The sequence below is a fragment of the Xyrauchen texanus genome, chromosome 8 (genome assembly GCF_025860055.1).
Source record: "Xyrauchen texanus isolate HMW12.3.18 chromosome 8, RBS_HiC_50CHRs, whole genome shotgun sequence".
Lineage (NCBI taxonomy): Eukaryota > Metazoa > Chordata > Actinopteri > Cypriniformes > Catostomidae > Xyrauchen > Xyrauchen texanus.
Window position 1 is genome coordinate 39,224,779 of NC_068283.1, and position 21,517 is coordinate 39,246,295.

The 21,517-nt window shown below is 40.6% G+C and overlaps 1 protein-coding gene across 1 annotated transcript in view; it reads right to left on the reverse strand.

Annotated features, from left to right (window-relative positions):
- The window catches only part of LOC127648159 (delphilin-like), a 30,864-nt gene extending 10,686 nt beyond the window's left edge, over positions 1–20,178 (reverse strand). The window contains exons 1-15 of the mRNA XM_052132748.1: positions 20,136–20,178; positions 18,068–18,321; positions 17,338–17,670; positions 15,559–15,713; positions 8,791–9,066; positions 6,987–7,072; positions 6,273–6,342; positions 5,208–5,495; positions 4,685–4,836; positions 4,382–4,522; positions 3,631–3,731; positions 3,340–3,514; positions 2,445–2,806; positions 551–2,236; positions 42–129 (exon numbers count right to left, since the gene is read on the reverse strand). Coding sequence (XP_051988708.1) covers positions 42–129; positions 551–2,236; positions 2,445–2,806; positions 3,340–3,514; positions 3,631–3,731; positions 4,382–4,522; positions 4,685–4,836; positions 5,208–5,495; positions 6,273–6,342; positions 6,987–7,072; positions 8,791–9,066; positions 15,559–15,713; positions 17,338–17,670; positions 18,068–18,321; positions 20,136–20,178 — 4,210 coding nt within the window. The remainder of the gene's footprint in view (positions 1–41; positions 130–550; positions 2,237–2,444; positions 2,807–3,339; positions 3,515–3,630; positions 3,732–4,381; positions 4,523–4,684; positions 4,837–5,207; positions 5,496–6,272; positions 6,343–6,986; positions 7,073–8,790; positions 9,067–15,558; positions 15,714–17,337; positions 17,671–18,067; positions 18,322–20,135) is intronic.
- Between the last annotated feature and the right edge of the window lie 1,339 nt (positions 20,179–21,517).

Below are 21,517 nucleotides of genomic sequence, written 5' to 3' on the forward strand. Positions count from 1 at the left end.
ATAATTTGCTGAATTATAGTTATTTCTCACAGTTCACTCACCAGGGTTCTTTTGTGTCCCAAAATGAAGCTCCAAGTCGAGATATTTCACCATGTCACTCAACTTATCATAATCAGATTCTTCTTCCAACTGTAGTGAGAAAACATATCTATCCTTACACACTGCCTGATAATGGCTTAAGACAGACTCACAAGTTCTTGAAGGACAACATGAGATGATCAGAAGTGCACCATTCCACCATTTTTACATACCTCAAAATATTTCTATAAAATGTCTTAAACTGTTAGAGGAGGATTTTGTAGTCCAGCTCTCTCAGCAACCTAACATGAGAGTGCCTTATGCACACTGATCTGGCTAAAATTGCAAATATACTGTGCATCTTTGACTGAGATCTCCTTTGGCTAAAGCTAAGCAGAGCTAATGAAAACATTGTCTAAAATAGGATCATTGAGACTAAAACAGGTGCTAGAATTTGAGCCATTTGAGACACAAACTACTCTGAACCACACACAGAGCTCTGCAAATGTTTTAACTGTGTCAAACTCCTCACCTGTCCCCAAATGGTTCCCTCTGAGTTTTCCACCTGTTCCCAGCGTAACCTCTTTACACTCATATGACTGGAATCCAATTTTGGTTGCAAGGCCTTTGGGAGTGGAGGAAGCACGCAAGGTGGGGGTAAAGGTGGAGGAGGAGGTGGCTCTACAGTGGACTCTTCGATGAGGTGGTGGCTTTGAGGTCGGTTTGTACTTGGTTGTTGCACTTGGTACTGGGCTTCGTGATGGCCATGATGGTGGTGATGATGGCGATGTTCGTGGTACATGGGTTGAGGGCTCTGTCTGGCCTGTGCAATGGAGGGAGAGGAGCGGTGTTGCTGCTGCTGAATATGTTGTTGCTGCTGCTGCTGAATTTGCTGTTGAATCTGCTGTTGTTGAAGTTTATGCTGCTGTTGCTGTTGAAGCTGTTGTTGCTGCTGAATCTGCTCCTGCTCCTGTTGAATCTGATGCTGCTGCTTCATCTGCTGCTGAAGCTGCTGTTGTTCCTGTTGTGAAGGATGGGGCTGGAAGGTGGACAGAATCTGTTGGGTCTGGAGAGGTTGGTGGGGTTGATGGATCTGGTGGTACTGAGGAGCAGTCTGAATGGGCTGAACCTGGTGTATGTGTTCAATCTGGTGAATGTGGCAAGTTGGTTTTGGAGGCTGGGTTGGTGGGTAGACTTGATGAATCTGATGCGTCAGGTGGTGGTACTGTTGTTGAGTCTGATGAGGCTGCTGAGATGGATGAATAGCTTGAGAAATAGCTTGAGCCATGCGCCTCCCGTGCATTTGTCGGTCCGCTCTTTCCAGTCTCTCAATCTGCTCCATATGCTCCGAACACTGCATCTGTTCCAATCTGTCAAGCCTGTCCATGGAACTCGATAGGTAAGCCTGATGACTCTGATATGCATGGTGAATCTCTTGATCTGGATGCAAGGGTTGAGGCTGCATCTCATAGGTATGTCTATCTGAGCGTTCCTTTTGTTCAATCCTATCAAGTCTATCCATGGAGCTAGAGAGTTGAGTAGGAATAGTCTTGTGTGTGCGTTGACTTTGGTGCATTTGATGACTTGACTGAGATTGGTGACTTGGTTTATTTTGATGACCTTGAAGCATCTGATGACTCTGGTGGTGTTGATGAAGCTGGCGAGTTGGAAGAACCTGATGGTGCATCTCATACACTCTGCGGCCAGGGATGCATGTATCTGGAGAGGGTAAAGGGGGCAAAGACTGGTGCATCTGCTGCTTGGGTTGCTGGGAGTAGCAACCAGTGGGTTGTACTGGAAGTGAGTGATGTTCCTTAAGGTCTTGGTGCTGGGTGATCATCGTGTCACAGGTGGGCAACACCTTGTGAACGGACTGCCGTTTGGGTGGCAGGTTAGCCCTTGGCGGAGGTGGTGGTGGAGGTCCAGGGTGGCGATGGAAGGTGAGTTGATTGGGTGCATGGTCAGGGGTGAAGCCAGAAGGTGGAGGAGTTTCATTATATTGAATGGGGGGAGGGGGAGGAGAAGTCAGAGGGGGTGGAGGAATGTGCTCGGAGCTGGAGGAGTAGGTAAGAGAGCTGGCATCCTCACTGCTGCTATGCACTTCGCTCGGACTGCTTAGCTCTGGATGCATGTACAGACCCTCTTCCTCCTCCTCCTCCTCTTCCACATCCTCCTCTACCTCCTCTTCCTCATTTTGGAAGGTCATCTGGACAACATCCTGGTGTTAATTAAAAGCAAACATGCAAATTCCATTCAGTTAATGCAATAGTCCATGGAAAATTAGGCACTGTACATCTGTGTAATACTCTTATTGCTTACTAATAGTAACTTCTAGCCAATATAGCATGCCCAACATGCAAAAAAACACACAATTGTGAAGCAAATATCAATATACCTAAATCAAATACACTTTCTAACATGAATACCTCTTCATAGTCATTCTCAGGTGACAGAAAGTCATCCACAGATAACTGCTGTCCCAGCTGCTCATTCAGGGCCTCCATGAACAGATCTGTGTCTGGGGTATGGGGTGGCCGTGAGAAGGTGTAGCGCTTCTTGCGAATGTGTGGACTAGGGGGATAATCGGGAGGAGAGGGTGGAGAGTGAGGTGGGTTGTCCAAACTGATGTAAGGGTTGGACTCAGCACTTGATTGGGAGGGAAGAAGTGGAGGGTAACCGGGGCACTGGGGACTGAGGGGCAACTCCTCTGTCCAAGATTCATGCTGGGGAGGAGGTGGTGGGGGTGGATGAGGAAGTGCAGACTGCGCTGATGTACATTTGCGGCTACCTGGGAGATGAAAGGGGGAAGCCCAGAACATGCTTAACAAAACAAATAACAAGAATGTCTCTCTGGCATTAGTCACAGCTCTTACGACTTTCCCATGGACCATTTAAGGACTGATTTTTAAATATTGCATTACATACCGTTTTTTTTCCTTCGTTTTAATTCTTTATTTATCTTATTTGTTCTTAATATGTTTGATGTTGTACAGCAAAGTGGCCAATTACTGTTGTTATAATTGTGCTATTATATAATTAGGTTTGTGATATTGAATTATTAGAAGATATTCAGATATTTTATGCCGACAGTCAAACGTCTGGTTATGTGAAACTAGAGAAACTTTCAATCATTCAAGACTCTTTGATAGTGGTAAACTGATTGCCGAGGGCAGTAGCTTTAAGTATGTGATATACACCATCCAGTTACTTCTCATCTCTATCCCAAAGTGAATCAATTTACTACAACTAACTAATATTAATTCACACATTATGAAACTTTTCTTTATTCCCATTCAGAATTTCAGAACACCATTTGTGTACCTGAAGTGGCTCGAACAGATGGAGAGGATGAGTGAGCTCTTATGGACTGTGAGGAAGATTGTGGAAAGACATCCACATTAACCAGAGTGTCAGGTGCCAGAGGGGATCGACTCTTCAGGGATTTGGACCTTTTACCAACATAGACATTCTCCAGCTCCGAATATACTGCTGACAGCTAGATAGAGCACAAGGGCTGGGTTGTTAATATAAACCAAATAGTTGAGAATAACCTTGCATCATTTCCCAATCGTTTTATGTGTGCAAATCTGTATGAAACTGGAGAGTGCTCACATGATTGTTGACTGTCTCTGGTAAAGAAGTTCCATCCCCTGATTGCCTATTTCCAGGAGTTAGTCTCATAGGGACCACTTCCACCGGCTCAGTGCAAATCCCTCATGCATGGAGATATCACACTTTTATTCCAACATGCTCAGAAAGCTGTCTTTATTTAACTGATGGAACACAGGCTCTTATTAACTGTTAAAAATGTTTTTTTAGTGATATAAAGGCTTATAATGCTGTTTTTACTAATGTACAGGCTTTTATGTATGTGTACTCCAATGTGGAGCCCTGTGGATCCATATTACTGGATGTGTCCACAGCACATGTCAAGTATGTTGTCACCCAAAATTAGACACTATAACCTGTATATTGTACTAGGCTAGATGTGCAACGTGACTTAGCTTTAGCACAATGGAGCAAGTTGGACAAGTTCCTGTACCAGCATCCTTTGTTGGTCCTGGAACAACATTCTTCCCTTTCCCTAACATAAAAGCAACCATAATCCACCCCTAAAATCTGAGACAAATGATAGGTTGATAAGAATGATGAATGAAGCCCCTCACCTTTGCCCTCAGGCCCAAATCTAACCATTTGAATGGTTTGTTGAATGTTGTTCCAACACCAGCAAGGATGTTGATCTAGGATAATTTCCTACTTTATGAGACTGTGACAATAGTAGTATTATAGTACAAACATTACTTTAGAACAGCATAACTTTATGCACAGTGGAGCAACAACATATTGTTTGAAGATGACCTACCCATTCCCAGGTGCGTGCCGATAACAAGATCATCTGAGCTGCGTCCCCTCACACTGCTCCTGTTGGTGGTTCCTGTGACCTTCATAGAGCTGCTGCGCCGGGGAGGCTCATGGGCTGGATGTTCAGGTTCTGATGCTGGCACTGACCATAATGCATACAGTACTTAAATATCTTCATATATATCTGCATACATACTGTACATAGGCACAAAATCTTATGGTGCACTCAAGTCTTTTTTGAGTAACCATTTTTCAGGTATTGACATTTTTCAAAAGTACTTCAGAAAGTTTGTTTGTGACTCACGTGTGACTTTATAGCCAAGGAAGCGCGAGATCTTTTTCTGGCAGTGGTCCTGCTCCTCATAGGTGAGCAGTTGGTAAACAAACTGCCAGATCACCTGCTTTGCTGGGGTATCCAACACAGGAAACACATCCACAATCAAAGTATCTACATTTCTAAGAACAAGGAATAAAAGGAATTCAATCAGGTTCTGTTATCAGCAACAACAACGTTCTGGAATTTTCTCAGAGAAGCGATGAAAAACAATTCAGTTGAGAATATAGGCAACAACACTGTCAATGAAGATATCTGTTACAACCATTATATCCAATTATGTGCATTGTTGATTAGTGCTGTTCATTTTCAACTCAGTTTATGCAACAAAATCAAGAGTAATCTAATTGGAACATAAATCCATTCATCCATCTTATTCTTCTCCTACAAAACCAATAATGCTCCAATGGTAACAGCCATTCCTCCCCATTATTTTTCTCCAACTTGAAATGCATCATCAACTAAACTAAACTGTTACAGGCTTGTCCTCCACCTGTGCTGGAAGAATGCCTCCAGAGCTTTGCAGATGGTGTATCTCTCCTGGAGGGTAAGGAGGTGCTCAAGCTGCTGGCTGAAAGTGCGGCCATGTACTCGGATACTGGGCGGCAAGATCTCAGCAACCCACTGAAGAGAGCTGAGCACAGGAGCACAGGATCGAGGAGACACCTCTACCTGCTTGGTTTCGTTCATAGTGAAGGCCGGTGGTTCATCCTCAACCACTAGGCTGGGCATTGCTCCACTGCCCTGTAGCATGGACACCACCTTTTCATGTGAACAGCTCCTGGGAGGACATACAGTACATAAACACAAACAAATCAAGTTTACCATGATAACATTGACCGATAATTACGGGTGTTTTTGTGTGATAGGGTAACTTTACCAAACTTTTTACAATGAATGCTTGACCCTTACTAACCCCCACTTTGGTAAATTTCCATGAGTTTAATCTACAAGATATCAAGAAGTAACTAATTATATAGTTTTATGAAAGCTTAAGGCTCGGTCATACTCACTGTTGCACTGCGAAATTCTGCGGGCGAAATACAGTTTCAACGGCAATTGGCACGATCGAGAATTTTGCCTGATGGACTTCCGGGTGCGAAGAAATTTCCCCATGCATTTTTTTCCCCTTTGGCAGTGACCCCTTGTGTGCAGTCCTTTGTATTTATCTCATGCGGGATTCACTTTCGCTTCTTATCAGCCCACGCCTTCTTCGCCTGCAAAATTTCATACTGCAAGGGTGAATATGACCAAGCCTTTAGAAATGGTAACCAGCCTGATTAATCTTAAAAACACACACAAAAAAGTCTGGCTTGGATCTAGTTTGTAAGAAAGCATATATTTACATTTCCTGAAGAAAATGTGAGTGGTCCTTGCCCATTTAAAACTCACCACCCCAATGCTAGGCTGTCATGGGTGGTGACCAGGGCATTTCTATGTGGTTGCTCGGCGGCCTTAACGTGCGAGTTACAAGCCTAAATGTAATGCTAAGGGTCAGGGGTTTGTTCAAATCCCTAACGTCAATTATGAGCAACAGTGCTTGTGATGCAATCATCACCTCATATCCAACCCGTTGAGAAACAGGATGCGATCTCCAGGTTTGAGACCCGCCTTCTCAGCAGGGCTGCCTGCAGGGAGGATGGAACCAAACCAAGCAGAAAGTAACTATTGACAGCAAATCATATGGGCTCCAACTGAGATTAAGCTGTGCTCATGAGAGCCCATTTGGAATGACGTTAAATCTATAAAGGCACTCCAGCCCGATTGTTTGCCATATCTTGTCCAAGAATGGATGCCTCCTTTAGGCTTATGAGGGCTGGTAGTGGGAAAAGTGTGAATCTAATGAGATTTGCAGGGATAAAAACAAAGCTCTACCACCTGCGCCCCCTCTGACTCAGCCTGCGGTGACTGTTCCTGCAGTGTCTTCTCATTTCTCTCCCTCTCTGCCTTCTGCTGTTATTGCATACTGCCAGTATTTGCTGCATAACTTTTTAAATGCCCAATGAGTCAGATTTGACTTTCACCTCATCTTCTTTAGTCTTATAATTGACTCCGCGTCAATGGTTTCATGTCCAAAATATATGTTCTCGTCTTTCTGAAATTGTTTTACTCCAAAATAAAAATACTGGGAAAGACATGCCATCCCATAATGAAGAGGAGAGAATATGTTTGATGAATCTGACAACAAATAAAAAGAGGTAGCTTTATCTCAGCAAATTATCAATCTCACTAATATATGGAAACCATGTTGTTTTGAGTGTTTATTGTATACCTGGTATAACAGAGTCAATCCAGACTGGAGCATGACCACGAAGAGTGAACCCGAAACTCTGGTTCCCTTTGTACACACGTACTGTCCTATGGAAACACAACAGTGAAAAAGTAAAGAATACTGAGAACAAGGGGTAACAAACAAAATGTAGTTAGGCAAGAAGCAATATTATATGATTATGAAATATATCTTATTTCACAGCTCTCTAGAATCCTTCATTCTGGTCAACTTTGCTATCTGTGGTCAAATATTGGTCTATAATGACCACTAAACTCTAATAAAATAATTTAAAATAAATGCAATATTTTAATATACCTAATAATGTATTTGTTTGTAAAAATGCGGTGTACAGTCGAGGTCCTGATCATCCAGTCAGGGTTTATTTAGCAAAAATGACAGATGACATCATTATTCCTAATTAAACCTCATAACAAGGCATACTGTATTTAATCTATAATGAATGCAATATGAAACATCATAATACACAGACGAAAATACCTCTATTTGTGTCTGCTGTCATTATGTAAATAGCTACCAATTTTCCCATTCAATAAACAATACATTCAGCTTCATATAAACACCCATGTTTCACTGAAGTTAAATTATTTTGAAAAGGAACTACACCTGTATTCCTTGAGCCATATCATTAAGCTTGCCTTTATAGCACTAGTGATTGACAGCACTGTATTTTACCAGAAAATGATGGATCTCGCATCCCCCACCATTTATCTGTAAGTCTGTCTGTCTGTCTGTCTGTCTCTCTGTCTGCCTGCTTGCCTGATGTCTGTCCATCCATCCATCCATCTATCTGCAAGTCTGTCTGTCTATCTATCTATCTATCTATCTGTAAGTCTGTCTGTCTGTCCGTCCGTCCGTCTGCCTGCTTTCCTGATGTCTATCTGTAAGTCTGTCTATCTATCTGTCTATCTATCTGTCTGCCTGCCTGACGTCTGTCTGTCTATCTGTCTATCTATCTGTCTATCTATCTGTCTGCCTGCCTGACGTCTGTCTGTCTGTCTGTCTATCTATCTGTCTGTCTGTCTATCTGTAAGTCTGTCTGTCTGTCCGTCCATCCGTCTGCCTGCTTTCCTGACGTCTATCTGTAAGTCTGTCTATCTGTCTATCTATCTGTCTGCCTGCCTGACGTCTGTCTGTCTGTCTATCTATCTGTCTGTCTGTCTGTCCATCTATCTATCTATCTATCTGTCTATCTATCTGTCTCTCTGTCTGTCTGCCTGCCTGATGTCTGTCTGTCTGTCTGTCTGTCTGTCTATCTGTAAGTCTGTCTGTCTGTCATTCCATTCATCCATCTGTCAGTCTGTACATCTGTCTGTCCGTCCGTCCCTCCATCCATCCCTCCATCCATCCGTCAATCTTTAAGTCTGTCCATCCGTCCATCCATCCATCCATCCATCCATCCATCCATCTGTCTGTAAGTCTGTCTGTCTGTCCATCCATCCATCTATCTGTAAGTCTGTCTGTCTGTCCGTCCGTCCGTCAATCTTTAAGTCTGTCCGTCCGTCCGTCCGTCCGTCCATCCATTCATCAATCAACTTATTTATCTAAATACCTTCTCTTTTCCTGATTAAATATTAATGGGCACCAAATCAAATAAGATGACAGCATTTATATTGGTCTTATATTATAACTCAAAAAGAAAAATATTAAAACATTGTACATTTGAAAATTGTCAAAATATGAATTATGAAATCAAATAGCAAACTACGAAATAAGTTCCTATATCAATATTAAACCAATAAAGGACTGAAATCTTCTCAGAATGAAACTAGCTTCCATCACTGACCTGCGAGTTGAGAAAGAGCTGGAATGTCCTGCAATGAGCGAGGTGGTTTTGCGGTGCCCACGGGCAGGGGGCATCACCACTTCCTCATTGGCGGTCCGTGGAACGGAGCTAGCTCGAGTGGACACAGACAGCAGATGTTCATGGTGGTCTTCACTCCGGCTGCGACGAAGCTGATTGTTCCTGTGCTCGCTGAAACTTCGACCCCTTAACCGACTGATCAGACTCTTAGAGACCATCTCGTCAAAATGCCGCCTGTGCTTCTTAGGGATGAAGATCCTGACAAACATGGCACACAATAAGCAGACAGGCGTGTGTACATGCCTGCTGAGAGAGACCAGATAAAGATACACAGGCAGAGGAGGAGGAAAGAGAGAGAGCTATGAGAAAGTAGGCTATAATTACACTGGATTGCTGAAAAGTTTGTGTCCTGATATAAAGGAAAGAGATTTTGCAATGAAGCAATGAAGTGATTTTTCCTGTCCTGTGAAGAAGGAAAGGTACAAATATCCTGTTTCATCAGCTACTAAAGCTGACAGGTAAGCAGTCGATTTCTGAAGTCTAATGGGAATTTTGAAGTAGTCCGCGGATGAACGAGATAAAGACAGAAATCTTTTTGACCCCTTCATGAGATAAACTCCCTCTGAATGTGCCCATTTTTCATTCTCACCATGAGTCAACGTGACACCAAAATAGACCCTTATTTACTTCCTTACTGCACGTTCCTGGTGTTACCGAGAATAAGTAATCTGTGTATGTTATTCCTTTAAAAAAAAACATTTTCTCTTTTTATTTTTGGATCTGAATGTAATAATTTGCTTCGACTCTACAATGACTTCCCTTTGTCTAATGTCACCAAGCCCAAATTTTTCAACTGGCTCCATTCTGGCATGTAACACCCACTTTTCAAAACCCAATCAAGTCCCAGTGGATATAATGAAGTCTCATCTTATATTTTTCTTATTGTTTATCCTATTGCTCTCTGAAATGCATCTAAATATGAAAAACTAAATATGGGTTTCGAGTAGCGTTACTAAAACAATCACCCTTATTTTCTTACATGCACACAACTAAAGCGGCGCCTTGATTTTTCTGTATGAAATCACATCGTAAATACAGGTAAAACAATCAACAAGGTTAAGGTCGCTAAAACATACCTGGGCAGATTGCAAACCAAAATCAAAAGAGAAACTTTTACCCAATTTTTACCTTTTTTTTTTTTGGTTCTTTTTTGCTTCTTGCATTTGGAAATTTTGAGACGATTAAGCACATTGTGAGGTTTCATATATAGCCCAGTTCTTATTATTCTCCATGATGATTCACAATTTTTATGACTGTAATCTTGACATAAGACAGCAGCAGAAGGGCAGCACATCCACAACAGCACAAGCAAAAGCCAGATTAAGGACTAACCCTGCAGCTGCAATGCTCAGCTGAAACTTCTGAGCCTCTAGGAAACTCACATTGACCCTGTATTTACTTTGTTAATGAACATTCCTAGTCTATTTGTGAATGATTCATCATTGCGCATTATTCCAAAGAAAAAAAGTCAAATGTCTTTGTAATCTTTTGTTAATATGAACTGAAAATTGTAATACCGTTAAATTGACTTTAATAATTTGAGAGGGTAAACTCGTTCCCTCAACTAAACTGAGTAATGGCGTCTCCAAATCTTGTCTAATTAAGTTAACTTAACTTGGTGTTCATTTAGAAGGAACTTAACTATTTAAGTTAAGCTAACTAGATGCAAGTAGACTTAACTCAGATTTCCTTTTTTAAATGTTGTTATTTCTATACTCAAATTTAGATCATACAATAACACAGATCAAATAAAAGAAACATTTTACTGATTAAATAGTGTTAAAGGAATATTCCGGGTTCAAAACAACCTGGAATATTCCTTTAACAGGGTCCAATTTGACCAAAGGGGACACAGATCCCCTAATGGTGACATCACACGAAACTATATGCAACAAAACAACATAAATAATACTACAAAAGAACTAAAACCTCTATGAATTCTTAATAACAACTATTTAAATGCTCTCATAAGTGCCCTTGGTGGCACAACCGCATATGTTTTTCTCTACAAAACTAATTACAAACATTTAATCATACGCCTTCAGATCAAAAGATTTTTAAGACCATGAGAAACATTTCAGTCGTGTTTCAGAACTTTTGCCCTGTAGTGTATGTATTTGATCTATGAGACCAAAACTTAACATTTCAAGTAATGTTTATTTAAGTCAACTTGATTTTTACAATAATAACAACATTTTAGGTATTTTACGGTGTGTAATAACTTGCTCCGCCACTGAAAAAATGTTTTATATTCAGCTGACATCACCAAGCCCTGTTACTTTTCAACCACCTGTCATGTAGAAACCACTTTTTACAACCCAATGAATTCCCGATGAATAAAATCAAGGCCTGCTATACATTTCGTTAAATGCAAAGCAATTTATTTTACAAACTGACAGCACATGCTTGCACAGTTCCTCCAAACACTCTTGATGCAAGTCGATTCCCAATTTCTTTCAGAGTTAACTTTTATTTAGTTCAGGATGCCCTCAATTAGAAAGAGGTCACAGGAAATCTAAATTTAAATCAAAGTCAATAGGGGATGGAGACACAGTTCAAGGACACACTTAGCAAAATGAATGAAGGTAATTGCAAATGGAGAGCGAACTAGAAGTATCTTCATTGTCAGAGAAACCCATTAACACAAGTATGATCTCTAAACTGGTGTGAAGCAGTTTCCATTCCTCTTTGTGGTCGTCTAATAACATAAACAAAGCATGCAATGTGCTACACAAAATAATTAACATCCCTTTAGAAGAAATTCTGAAAGAGCTAAAACTAATGACATCAATTTAAATGACAGAATGTCCATTATGAAAGAAAGTGGTTTCCATGTAAACTGTCAACAATAAACAAAAAGAATTTAGCAAAAACTCTCTAAAAACTACGTATATAGAGGATTAGAATTTCCTCTAGATGTTTAATCAAACCTTAGCCTCTGAAGCATGATCCTAGAAGATCCATCTTACCGAAAACGCCTGGAGATACTCCTGTCGCGCCCCATGCCTCCTTTAAACCTCAAACAAGATAAAGAGATGTTCTTTGTGTACGCACAATGCAGGAGTCTTCATAAAGTTGGAATAGTCATTGACTAAACGCACCCACACAATCAAAAAAGCCATTATCTCCTGCATTCCAGATGAGAACTTCATAGTGCCAACCTGAGGACCAATGACGCCGTTCGGCCAAAGAAGGAATCTTGAGGTCGCGGCATTACTGAGTCAGCTTTGTTACTGTCGCCTTATCTCCATGCTGGGTTACTACCTCAGGTAGTCTACATTGAGAACTGTACACCATATCCCATCAACTGCAGGGAAAAGGTAATGTTACAGCTGCTTCAGAGGTGGAGAGAGAGAATAGAATGGAAGAGTTGAGCAGGAACGGAGAGAAAGAACAGAGAGCGTCCCACTGGAAATCGAAGGCAGGTCACCATGTAGGAGACCCAGAAAAAAGATCCACATGCTCACTTTGAGTTAGAAGCTCCTTGGAATATTCAAGTTCACTACACGAGAACAATGGGCGAAACCTATTGAGTTTTGAGCACACCTGATGCCAACTAGTTAAAGCCTAGTTCAATGCAAAATCTGATGCCACAAATAATCGGTTTTCTTTCAAACGAAAGGTAAGATATCAATCCATGTTAGGTGCTTCTTTATACCTCGGCTGGAAACTCATAACTTTACATCAGGAAAGTTGTCATGTGGATTTTGTGCAAACTTCTGGTGCATCACCGACCTAAGAGAGCCTAAATGTAGGCTGCTTAAAAATAGGGTGGCTCCATGGGAGTACTGGGCAAATTTTGCAAAGAGGAGCACGGCTTAGAAGCTGTTCAACATTCGAGTGGAATGAAGGACAGTGAAAATTCAATGATGCATATCAAAATGCAAGTGATATCATTGATGCAAATGGGGATATAAGGTCATGCTGTCAACTGTATGGTGGTGGCGTAGTCGGCTAAAGCACATATCTGTTAATCAGAAGGTTGCTGGTTCGAGCCCCACAGCCACCACCATTGTGTCCTTGAGCAAGACACTTAATCCAGGTTGCTCCGGGGGGATTGTCCCTGTAATAAGTGCACTGTAAGTCACTTTGGATAAAAGTATCTGCCAAATGCATAAATGTATTTATGATAAAAATTGTATTAATTATTATTTACCTGTTATACTGCAAAAGAGGACAGTGGAAGAATTTGGAGAGGGTAAAAAGATTGGCTATTACAGGAGGTGGTTATATAAGATTCTTCGACCATTTAGTTATTTTTATTATAAATAACAGCTTATCAACTGACTTGCTATAGCTAGTAAACAGTGTTGAAACAAACATTCAGTAGACTTTCAGTAGCCTGTATATAGATCTCTATTAATGACCTCCTTACATTATTGTTGAACATCAGTTCATTAAAAGGTCATTAATAAAGATTTATATACAGGCTACTGAAAGTCTACTGGATGTTTGTTGAAACACAGTTAGCTAGCTATAGCAAGTCAGTAAATAAGCTGCTATTTGGCTGCTGTTATACAGGCTATAAACCCACAGCCTAACCTGAAATGTCGATACAATAACTGTTAATACTAGTCATGATATGTGTGCCACATGATAAATATGATTAGTAATACTTGCATTCTCTAATTTAACAGAGCCTACATCCAAATCCTGACGCGAAACACAATTTCCATGCATATAAAAGGAGAGCGTCACTAGAAAAATGCCTGACATTCAACAAAGATGCAGTTAATGCACAAAAGAACACAAGTCCATGTTTTATTCTTCTAATTCATAGCAGAAAAAACACATTTACACTAGAAACTTCTTATGAATGTGCTCTCTTTGTTTATATCACTGAAGCTTGGCAGGGAATTTATATAATATATAATAGGATGCAGATGGTTTAATAAATTAAATTGGACTTAACCAAGAATATTACAGCATTGCACGCACAATTTTGCCAAACCCCTTTGTGCCAAGACTTATCACATGCTTGCAAGAAAAACAAAACTTCATGGCCATTCCCACTGACTTATCACATAGAGCTGCACTTAGCACTAGCGGTCTTATAAGCGAGGTTTATAAGAGTGTCTTATAGAGGTTATGTCCCTTTCTTGTTGGTGCCAAGAAATAGGGGGAAATTATGTCAATATAATTAAAAGATTATTTGAGGTCAAAAAGATAATAACCCTTAGCTAACCCTTACTATCCAAACAGAAGGAAAAAATTACACTGAAAAATGTTACGATTTATAAATTGTAATGTGTTATGACTGCAAACTAAATGTCAGAGTCCTAAATTGTATGACATTTTATTAAACTCCCATATTAGATATACACTCACTGACAAGGCCACCACTGGCCAAATTGATGCCCTACGACTGGGGGGGTTTGGGTTCGCATGACATGAGCGTGAAGCAATCATCCGTGATCCACAACTGCTTTCGGGTCCTTGATTAACATATAACGTGAGAGTAAGGGCAGCCAGTAGACTTATTGGTGGCCTCCTAGGGTAAGATGGTGCCCCCCTAGGGAGTTGGTGCCCTACGCAGACTGCGTAATATGCGTGTAGGGAGTGGCGGTACTGCTCACTGAGCACTTTATTAGGAACAATATACTAATACTGATAAGGGCATGGATTCCACAAGTTGTTGGAAACATTCCTTTGAGATTCTGGTCCATGTTGACTTGATTGCATCACGCAGTTTCTGCAAGTACATTACCTAGATTATGTAGTAACAGCACTGCGTCATATACGACTGAATGCATGACCTAATAACAAATGAATGATTTGAAAATGTCAAGAAGTTGCCAATATTCAGTGGAATTAGATGCTATTCTGCTCACTACAATTATACAAAGGTTATCTAATTTACTGTAGTCTTTCTGTCAGCTCAAACCAGTCCGGCCATTCTCTGTTGACCTCTCTCATCAACAAGGCATTTCCGTCCACAGAACTGACACTCACTGGATGTTTTTTGTTCTTGGCACCATTCTGAGTAAACTCCAGAGACTGTTGTGCATGAAAATCCCAGGAGATCAGCAGTTATAGAAACTACTCCAACCAGCCTGTCTGGCACCAACAATCATGCCACGGTCCAAATCACTGAGATCACATTTTTCCCCATTCTGATGGTTGATGTGAACATTGAGGGTCCTGACCCATATCTGCATGATTTTATGCATTGCACTGCTGCCACACGATTGGCTGATAAGGTAATTGCATGAATAAGTCGGTGTGCAGGTGTTCCTAAATAAGTACTCGGTATTTGTACAACCATAAATAAGCCAATGTAAAAGAAAATACAAGCCATTAACACTTAGAGCTGAAGTGTGTATTAGCACCACCGAAAGACATTGCAAAAATAGACATGGTTTTTTTTTTACAATATGACACCCATCTCCTGTTGATCAAACAAACAGATAATCCCGCCCCCAACTCACACCATTGGTTGAGTCAATGTTATTGAGTCGGGCCACTCAAACAAACAAACAAAATTATATAGAGAAACAGAGACACCGATAAATGACACAGAGAAATTTAATTTACAAATGGCTTACTTATAATTCTACATATTCTGCTGGGATAGGAGAGAGTATTTTAACACTGAAAAGGTTACACTCTTCAGTTTTAAAAATCAACATTTGAAACAGTGAAGATGAGAGACACTGGCCCTTAAGAGTATTCATGAAAGCTCGTTGGTACCTGATGCTGTCAATCAGTTGTTGATGGTCCTCAGTGAGCAGTATTTCTGGAAGCGTGGATGCCAGCCCCTCAACATCCCTCTCACTTGCATACTGCTTCAGCAAATCAAAAAGTCTCTCTTTCACTTCAGGCTCCTCCCCTAAAATCTCCTCGACCTATTAAAATGCAGAGAACATTCATTGCAAGGACAACCACAGCAACTTTACTGTTGACTCTTTGTGCTGTGAAAGTAATTTTAGCACAGCTATCTATCAGCTGGCCACCATTACACTCACCCCCATGCTGGTCACGGTACCATTGTGACGCTCCTTGTCTACCCGCTCCATACTGGACATGAACCGGCGTCTCTGGCATGGGTGGTGGGTGTGCTAACAATGAGGCTAAAGGCTACAGCTGGTGCACCTCTTGAGGTCAGGAGAGTGAGGTTTATACACATTGCACAGCTCTCTCTCTCTCTATAAGCTGGCCACCGTTACATAGGCTTACCCAAAATTTAGTTTTATTGTTATGCATTCGGTCTCAGACATTTGGCTTATTGGTCGCTTCCACCTGAAAGAGCCCCTCCCTGGTTTTGTATTGAACAGGATGCCCCTATTTTACCATTGCAAAGTCTTTCTATCAAACTCATCGGAGAAGTTAAGTTACACCCCGTTATCTTGCATTTGTATTCGGTATGGACAAAAGTGTCCAGAGTGTTAAAATCAGATCTTTATTTAAATGTTGCCTCGAACATATGGTTGAACCCCAAATTATGTATTAATAAGTCCCCTTTCTGCTGGTCAGAGTGGATTGTGAGGGGGGTTAATACACTCGGTGACCCATATGAGAGTGGAGTGTTGAGATCCTTTGAAAATTTGGTTCAACATTTTGGGACTCCCAGATCTCAGTTCTATAGGTATTTACAGCTGTGCCACCTGCTCTGTACTATTTTTGGGAGTAGCACAGACTCCCCTAAAGTGGCAGATACCCTAGGAGAGGTAATTACAGCTTTTGGAAAAGGTCACGAGGCATCAGTTTATTACACCCTGCTAATTCAGAGTCTGGGTGACGGAGCTTTAACTTCTATCAAGACATTATGGGAGAAAGATTTAAACTTGGTATTGGAGGAAGGAGTGTTGGCTAGGATTCCAAAAATCAAGTCTGTATCTAGAGATGCAAGGGTGCGCCTTATGCAATTCAAGATTTTTCATAGATTCAACATTGGACCCCCTCTAGATTGTATAGGCTTGGTATTAATGACACACCCACCTGCTGGCGATGCCAATTAGAAGATGGAGACACAACCCATATTTTTTGGTGGTGAGTTAAGATCCAAGAATTTTGGTTGAAGGTTTTAATTGTGACATATTTGGTACTCAAATTTAATTTTGCCCCAGACACTGTATTTTGGGCGATGGGGTGGTCATCAATATGGGCAGGGCTGGACTGGGAAGAGAAATCGGCCCGGGATTTTACATGGCAACTACATGGATAAACACGTAAAAAATAAGGTTCTGAATATTATTTTAAGGGGATGGAAGCCAGCTGGATCAATCCACCACACCAAACAACGATGATTTGCTAGGTGGTTGCAGGGGGAGGGACATTCTTACTCTCGAGAGGATTATATTGAACACAAATCTGTGTAGTCCAACATGAGTCATCCATATTTGAGAGAAAAGAAAGACTGTAAATATCTGGTTAAAGTTTGAGTGTCTTGCTTTAAGGAGTACACTAACATACTTGAAAGCCATAAAACTCACAATTTTTATTCACAGGAAATATAATCTTGAAACTAACCTTCTTGTTGAACTCCAGAGCTTTGTGCTTGCGGTCCTGTTTGACGATGTCTCCACTCTTAAAGGTCTCTTTCATACTGCTGCTGGTGCGTTTCTGCCAGCGGTTTATGTGGAGCACGCCCAGACGCAACATACGTCCCTGAGAGGCCTTGATCATGGCGGCTGCCGTCTCGTGCTGTTTCACTGGAATCCCATTCACCTCCATCACATAGTCACCTGCTTGCAGTCCACTTCGTCCTGCTGGAGAGCTGGGCATACAGTCCTCCACCAACAGGGGGCCATCTCCCATTATGGTGAAGCCAAAACGGCCATCAGGTCCCGGGGCAATGTCCATCTGTGGTGGTAAAGTGGACAAGGGTTATTGACCTGGTTTTCATGGTTGGAGCAAGGGGAAATGAAGAGAGATATGAACTTCTTGAAAACAACAAGGGCACCTTGAACAAATACATTGATGAATGCAACAACAACAAAAAATTAAATGAGAAAAAAATGCAACATGTAATGCAAAAAGTGGTCTCTGACTTCTGGACCATACATTATATAATAGATCTGAATTAAGGTAATTTATGACAACTGTTAAGTATTCCTTGTTAAAGTGGCATCTCTAGGTATTCATCAACTGAATTCCCCAACAACTGAAATTTACTTGCGAATTAGGTCAATTGCAATAGAACTGATGTCAGTTTTGTTGGTAACAGTAAATTACATGACCCCCATCAAGATTAAGTGACCTGTTCAATTCTTGACACGACTCCGATGCTGGGCGGCACCGTCTTGAGGGTCTGGGCCAAAGCAATGAGAGCTTTAGTGCTAAAAGAGGAGACGTTCTGTCCGTCGATCTCCAGAACCTGATCGCCTGGCTGCAGCCCGGCCATGAACGCACTGCTGCCCTCCACCACTGAGAGGATGTAACTGGGTCCATCTCCACCCAGTTTAAAGCCGAAGTCTTCTGGCCAGCCCTGGTTATTTGCAGGCAGGGCCAACTCTTTATAAAATCAATAAACAAAACCATTACTGTGAGAGATGTTTGAAAGAGCCTTTGAGCTTTTATTTTAAATCTGTCCGTCCATCCATCAATCTATCTATCTATCTATCTATCTATCTATCTATCTATCTATCTATCTATCTATCTATCTATCTATCTATCTATCAGTCCATCTATCTATCTATCTATCTATCTATCTATCTATCTATCTATCTATCTATCTATCTATCTATCTATCTATCTATATGTCTGTCTATCTATCTATCTATCTGTCCGTCCGTCCATCAATCTATCTATCTCTCTGTCCGTCCATCAATCTATCTATCTATCTGTCTGTCCATCAATCCATTTACCATCTATCTATCTATCTATCTATCTATCTATCTATATATCTATCTATCTATCTATCTATCTATCTGTCTGTATATATGTCTGTCTATCCATCTGTCTGTCTATCTATCTATCTATCTATCTATCTGTCTGTCTGTCTATCCATCTGTCTGTCTGTCTGTCTATCTAGCTATCTATCTATATATGTCTGTCTATCCATCTGTCTGTCTATCCATATATCTCTCTGTCCGTCCGTCCATCAATCCTTTACCATCTATCCATCCATCTATCTATCCATCCATCTATCTATCCATCTATCTGTTTGTCTGTCTGTCTGTATATATGTCTGTCTATCCATCTGTCTGTCTATCATCTATCTGTCCATCCATCCATCTGTATATTTGTCTGTCTACCCATCTATCTATCTATCCATCCATTCATCCATCTATCTGTCCATCTGTCCGTATATGTCTGTCTATTCATCTATCTGTCTGTATATCTGTCTGTCTCATCCATCCATCCATCCATCTATATATGCATCCAACCATCTTTCTGTCCATCCATCCATCCATCTATGCATCCAACCATCTTTCTGTCCATCCATCCATCCATCCATCCATACACCTGTCTGTTTTTGCATCCGTCCATCATAATGGAGGAATGGGAAAATGAATCTAGCTATGAAGGAATCGAAAAATGCCTAATCTAATCTCTATTTAAAACAAAGCTACACCCTTGCCCTTGAAATATAAGAGAACCTGAAAAGTACATAACCTAGATTATGTAGTAACTGCACTGCATCACATACAACCGAATGCATGACCTAATAACAAATGAATGATTCGGAATGGTCAAGCAGTTGCTAATACTTGCCAATATTCAGTGGAATTTCTCTCAATATGTTGGTGTTTGAGTCTGTGGAATTGGAGAAACATCATGAATTCTTATGTAGTGTATACCACACACACACACACACACACACACACACACACACACACACACACACAATGATTGTGCAGAATATGACAGTATATAAACAATGATATCTCATGCAAATATTTACTTGTACATTATTTTAATCTTAATAATTATTTATCTAAATAACAGTAATTACATAATAATACAAATTATTTGCCTTAATAGTTAATAAAAAAAAACTGTTTCGAAAGATTTTATATGATATTAATCCAAAAAAATTATCTTAACATCAAAAGATTAATATTATATATAATTGTAACTACAGGATAAAAATAACACTAGACAATAATGCACATCAATGGTACTGACAATATGAAACTTACAGAAGTCTTTGGAGGCACTTTGGGATCCCGAACGGCTTTGGCGAAGGGAGAAACGGCCCTTCTGGCTCTTCAAAAACCTTCTCATCATGGCTTCAGAGTCATCTAGTAGTGTCTACATCAAATTGTACGGAGTCAAGTTCCAAGGTCACCTCAGGTCAGCACCTCATCATCCCCTTGCTTCACCTCTTTCAATGACGCAATCAGTCCAGCAGGTCTTTAACTCCATTGATGATCTTTCAATGAGCAGATCTAGATCAAGAGAATTCTATCAGGCTCTCTGTAGCCGTGTGCACTACATCTCCACTTAGCATGGTTCTGCCCTAACCCTGTTGCAGAGCCCTGAGAAGAAATCTGGGACAAGTTAGCTGGGTCCTTAAATGATTCTTTTTCAAGGAAAAGGTACAGTGAAGCCCCATTTTTCTATAAATACCTCCCTCTTCCCCACTCACTCTCTCTCTCTCTCTCTGATGCTGGTGAATCGGGCCTCTCTACGGGCATAAGAGTGACCCAGAAGCTGCCTGTCACAAAAGCAAAGGACAACGCTCTGATTACAGATCCTCAGAGACCCTGTGGTAAAGTTAGATGTCTTTTAATTCCAGTTCTGCTTCTACGCTTCCAATCTAGGATCCTTCTTCCAACCTTTTCTTCCTTATGCAAATAAAACTGTCTCAGAACACCAAAAACAGTTAACATTTAGTGAGGTGAAAGTTTTACTGTAATATGATATTAATTGTATTATAGCACGTCATGAGAAGGTAATGGGGAGGGCCGTAGTTCTGGTAGCCAGAAGGTTGCTTGTTCAATCCCTGCAAAGTACCACCAATAGGCCATCAACATTTTGCCCTTGAGCAAGACACTTTCCCAAAGGATACTTCAAATAAGGTCCTTGTAAAAATATTCTGTCACTTTGAAAATTAAAATAAAAATATCTCACTAAACCTGTTAAAGGAATAGTTCACCCAAAAGTGAAGATTCTCTCATCATTTACTCACCCTCATGCCATCCCAGATGTTTATGACTTTCTTTCTTCTGCAGAACACAAATTAATATTTTTAGAAGAATATCTCAGATCTGTAGGTCCATACAATGTAAGTGAATGGGTGCCAGAATTTTGCTGCTCCAAATAGCACATAAAAGCAGCATAAAAGTATTTTAGTAAATAAAATCAATTTTTTTTTCTTCTAGAAATTCTTCTCCCTGCCCAGTAGGGGATGATATGCACGAAGAATGTGAATCACAAAAACAGAAGAAGAATGTGAACTTTAAAGTGGAGATTGACTGGGCAGAGAGAAGACTTTATAGTATAAAAAGGACTTAAATATTGATCTGTTTCTCACACACACCTATCAAATCGCATCTGAAGAAATGGATTTAAGCACTGGAGTCTTGCAGATTACTTTTAAGCTGCCTTCTGTGATTTTTGGAGCTTCAAACTTTTGGCACCCATTCAGTGGCATTATATGGACCAAAAGTGCTGAGAAATTCTTCTAAAAATCTTCATTTGTGTTCAGCAGATGAAAGACACTCAAACACATCTGGGATGGCATGAGGGTGAGTAAATGATG